Source organism: Vollenhovia emeryi, unplaced genomic scaffold, assembly GCF_000949405.1.
Source record: "Vollenhovia emeryi isolate VEMERY1.0 unplaced genomic scaffold, V.emery_V1.0 DF940079.1, whole genome shotgun sequence".
Taxonomy (NCBI): Eukaryota; Metazoa; Arthropoda; class Insecta; order Hymenoptera; family Formicidae; genus Vollenhovia; species Vollenhovia emeryi.
Genome location: NW_011966287.1, coordinates 10627 through 14899, shown reverse-complemented (window position 1 = coordinate 14899; position 4273 = coordinate 10627). Strand labels below are relative to the sequence as shown.

Genomic DNA, 4273 nt, shown 5'->3' with positions numbered 1-4273 from the left:
AACCTTGGCAATGCACTTGGTCCAGCGGTCCACAAGCTTGCGTATCCCTTCCAAGAAGAAGATTTTCGATTGGTCGCAAAGCCACTTTTGCACCGCTTCCTGCACGTCTACGTCTGTAGAAAATTAGCGACCTCGCAAAGCATCCTTGAGCGGCCCAAACAGATGAAAGTCGGAGGGAGCAAGATCTGGGCTGCAGGAAGCGGTGCAAAAGTGGCTTTGCGACCAACCGAAAATCTTCTTCTCGGAAGGAATACGCAAGCTTGTGGACGGCTAGACCAAGTGCATTACCAAGGGAGGAGACTATGTTGAAAAATGGTGTACACATTGAACCCCTATTTTTGTGTAAATAAATTGTAGAACGAAAAGTGCAGATAATTTTTGACTCACCCTCGTACATATATTAATTACAGGGTTGGGTAAAGTCTAGTTAGAAACATAAAAGTTTAGTTAAAAATTAAATAATTTTACCTTAACTTAGTTACATTATAGACTATTAACTCTTTTACCTCAATTTAGTTACATTTTATTGGGTACCTTTTCAACTTCAAATCAGAACCATTATAATACAAATCATATAAGCAACAAGAACGCTAAATTTTAGATCCAAGAAGGATGTAAGGGGCCCAATAATTTTAATGTATATGTGAATTCGTACACAGTTTTCCACCTTTCCTTCGCGCCGTTATTGAAAAAATGAGCCCTAAATCGATTAATTCAAAGCATTGGCAAAGTTACGTTTATGGAAGCTCTAATATAATGTTTTATGTAATCGTATGCAATATTCGGTTAATTTACAATTTATATAGTTTAACCTACATATAATCTAATTATCGAAAAAAAAGTCTGTACAAAATAAATATGCAGTACTTATTTTTATTTCTTGTACGCTATGAACATAATACAAAAGTTTGATTAATACATATCACAATGTACAAGAAATGTATCATCAAGAAATATATCAGTTATACGCTTATGTGTAACATATGATAATCCAAATAAATATAATTGTTGAGTTTCCTTAAGTGCAATTCTATTTTGTTTAATGTTCTTTCTAAATTATCGCAAACCTTGTATTGTTCAAAACAGAATTGACAACATAATGTGAAATTATAATATTTCTGCTATTCAGACTCTATGATACTTTCGGACATCTCATGTGTTTTTATTAAGTGCTGTTTTAACTTCGGTGATTGTTGGAGAAAGATAGGGAGCAAAGTTGAACGCAGGAATAAAGGTAGTCAAGTCTTTTTATAAAATCACTTATTTACACGAGATTCACAGGAATGCGAAGCAGCGGTAGCACGAAGCGTTTCGTGAGCGAGAGCAGAAAAAAACCGCGTCACGTGCGTTTCTTTCGCACGCGTTGCGCCGATAGGCATTTAAGGCTTGCCGCCTTCTACGCTCTTATTTGCTCAGACATTAAAATTAATCTCTCGATAACTTCTGCGAATTTTGCAAAATGGTATAGGACTTTTCTATTTAGTTTGGTCTATCTGCCATCTACGGGACATACGGGTATTAGGACACACCCTATACGTGCTCCGTGATTCCTCGAAATTTTCCGGAATCATCGGTTCTCCCTGAGGGGGGTTGGCCAATGAACGCTGGAGCTATCGGGTCGGCGACCGTTCGACCGGGCGATCAGCTGTTGTGGTGTTTGCCGCTTTCTTTAGCGACAAGCGGTTCAGCCGATCGCCAGGTCGCGCCGAGAGTCGAAGAATTGTTTTTCGTCCTATCGTCTCACAAGACAATAGGACGAATCGACTCGGGAAGAAAACGATCGTTCTCGATTGATGATACTAATAACCTTCCGAAAGTCTTCTCGCGCGAGACCTCCAGAAGGAAAACGAAAATAGGCGTTCAATCTCGAACAGTGATGTTTCATCGAACGATTGAGGACTATATGTATGTCTTATTCGCGAACTTTGTACATTGCCGGTTTTCTTTGCACTTTTGACACACAAATGCGGGAGTATAATGCTGTAATAGCCACTTAGTTTTTCCGCTTTCTGTCACGATAACTGTCTTGCCACTAGAAGTCCTCGGTTCAGGATCATCAAAAGGAATTTCCTTCTGTTTCCCAACTGCTTTCTTTTTACTTTGTTCAATTCTCACGTCCTGTATCCTGAAATCATTGAAATCCACATTTGCAGCATAGGAGTTCGTCTTTTTACATTTTTTAAATTATTCCTGAAACCTATCCTCGTGAAACTTTACTTTAGGTCTGTATTTCATACGGTATAATCAAAGAATGGGAAACGTGATAGAGTATTTAGCATTTAATGTTACACATATATTACCAAAATATTAAGGACAATGTGTTATTTTTGATGGATTTAAATGAGCAGTTAATAATTTAATTAAAAGGTCGGTTAAAGTTTCATGAATAATTTATTTAGTACTGACTTAGTTTTCATTTATACATAAAAATATAATTTGTGTTGTTAAATTTATTTTATTTATAAATATAGTAGAAAAACCAGTAACCCGCGTTTACTATACGGTTAATGAAATGCTCAGTGCCTACACTGAGAAAAATGCATGTCTGATTAAATATAATCGGATAATCCAATTACATAATAACAAACGGATATATCCGATTAAATTGTATATCCGATAAGAAATGTGATCGGTTTTTCAATCGAAGTTCATCGGTAACTGCATTTTATCGGATAAATTTCATCGGATGTATCCATAATTTAATCGGAAAACGTAATCGGAAAAATTAACCATCGGAAACATTATTTAATTGGTTTATCCGATGAAAATTTTTCTCAGTGTAGATGAATGCTTTATATGATGCGAGATTGATTATATTTAAGTGAAATAGAGGGAATGTTTAGTTCAGAGATCCATTTACATGCACTGCAGTGTAACAAATGCAAAGTGAATAGTTACTCGTCAGGGTCTTCTTGAAGTTTCGCTCCTTTTGCAGGTAAATTCATATCTGGATTTTCTTGACATTTCCTTTCTGCTGGTGGGTTCCGTAATTCATCCACAAATTTGTCAATAGTATTATCGTCAATATAATAGCTTGGTTGCATAAGTGGAGGCTTCTTGCTACATTGATAATTTAAATGATTAAGAAAGGAAGCAATTCCAATTATTTACGCTACTTGGAGGGTAAAAACTAATGTATTTAGGACAAAGACTGTTTACCGTTCTTTTTCGGACGAAAAGAAAATTAAAAGAGTGTAAACTCACACATTACATATACTTTTGCCCGACAATTTGAATATAAAAGTCTTTTAATTTATTACTAATTATGTTGACTTAAATTTATCAATAGCATATGTTGAACGTGGTATTGGTAAATTAGAGACGACGAAAGTAGTAGAAACTCGATTATCTGGGTTTTGGTTATCAGAATATTCTGTTAAGAACTTAATAAGTTATTAAATTAATTGAACAAGCTGCTCTGTGTGACAATTTATGTTTTCAATAAAGTTTTCTGTTGTATTCATGTAAAAGTCCTTTTATTTCATTACATATAGTATGTCATGCATTATCAGAATTTGTGATTAAACAATCATGGACTGTACTTGGTCTCGATTAATTTGGTTAGTCGTGTTTCTAGTGTATAGATTTCATTGGGTCAACCTATGTGAATAATTATAAGAATTGTATCATGCACGTTTTATATGTCTGTTTCACATACTTATTTGTAATTTACATTAAAGAATGTGAAAAGTATTAGAAACATTAATAATTGTACATGTATTAGGTTGGGGAATAAGTTCGTAGCGTTTTTATATTCTTTTGTCTTACAACGATTTTTTTGCTGTTTGACAAAGTGTATAATATTCATTCGATAGAGCTCTTTCTGCTCTACAAAACTGTGCTAATCGTCTTTTTGAGTAATTAAATTTTTTATTACTTTTGAGGCTTAGAAATGGAATATCCAGGAGGTAAAAATCAACATTTTCGACACCTGCTCTTCTTCGCTTTTCATCGAGGCTAAAAAGCTGCTGAAGCAGCCCGGAACATTTGCAACGTATACGGAGAAGGTGTCATAGGCGATTCGGTACAAAAAGCGCTGTTTATGACCGCGTGTTGCTCGATGGCGGGCGAGATGTTAAGAAGCAATTTGAAGGCGATTTTCTTTGTTGTTTTCGGTAAGCTCGTGAGGCACCCAGGCTCCCAATTTTTCGGCAAATCCCATTGAATGAAGATGATTGAGAATCGTTTTATGATCGCAGTTCATTTTTTCGGCCAGTTCACGACTTGTTTGGCGACCGTCCTCCTTCAAAAGTGCTTTGAAACGCTCTTCGTC

The 4273-nt window shown here is 35.7% G+C and overlaps 2 protein-coding genes across 2 annotated transcripts in view; both read right to left on the bottom strand.

Annotated features, from left to right (window-relative positions):
• The window catches only part of LOC105556351, a 710-nt gene extending 354 nt beyond the window's left edge, over positions 1–356 (bottom strand). Inside the window, exon 1 of the mRNA XM_012003434.1 lies at positions 4–356. Coding sequence (XP_011858824.1) covers positions 4–325 — 322 coding nt within the window. The 5' untranslated portion in view covers positions 326–356. The remainder of the gene's footprint in view (positions 1–3) is intronic.
• A 1112-nt stretch (positions 357–1468) lies between these two features.
• On the bottom strand, positions 1469–4246 carry LOC105556350. The gene is made up of 2 exons (XM_012003433.1): positions 2899–4246; positions 1469–2125 (listed from the first exon to the last, which is right to left on the bottom strand). The coding sequence occupies exons 1-2, from the start codon at positions 3042–3044 to the stop codon at positions 1900–1902; spliced, it is 372 nt and encodes a 123-aa protein (XP_011858823.1). The 5' UTR covers positions 3045–4246; the 3' UTR covers positions 1469–1899.
• Positions 4247–4273: the final 27 nt, after the last annotated feature.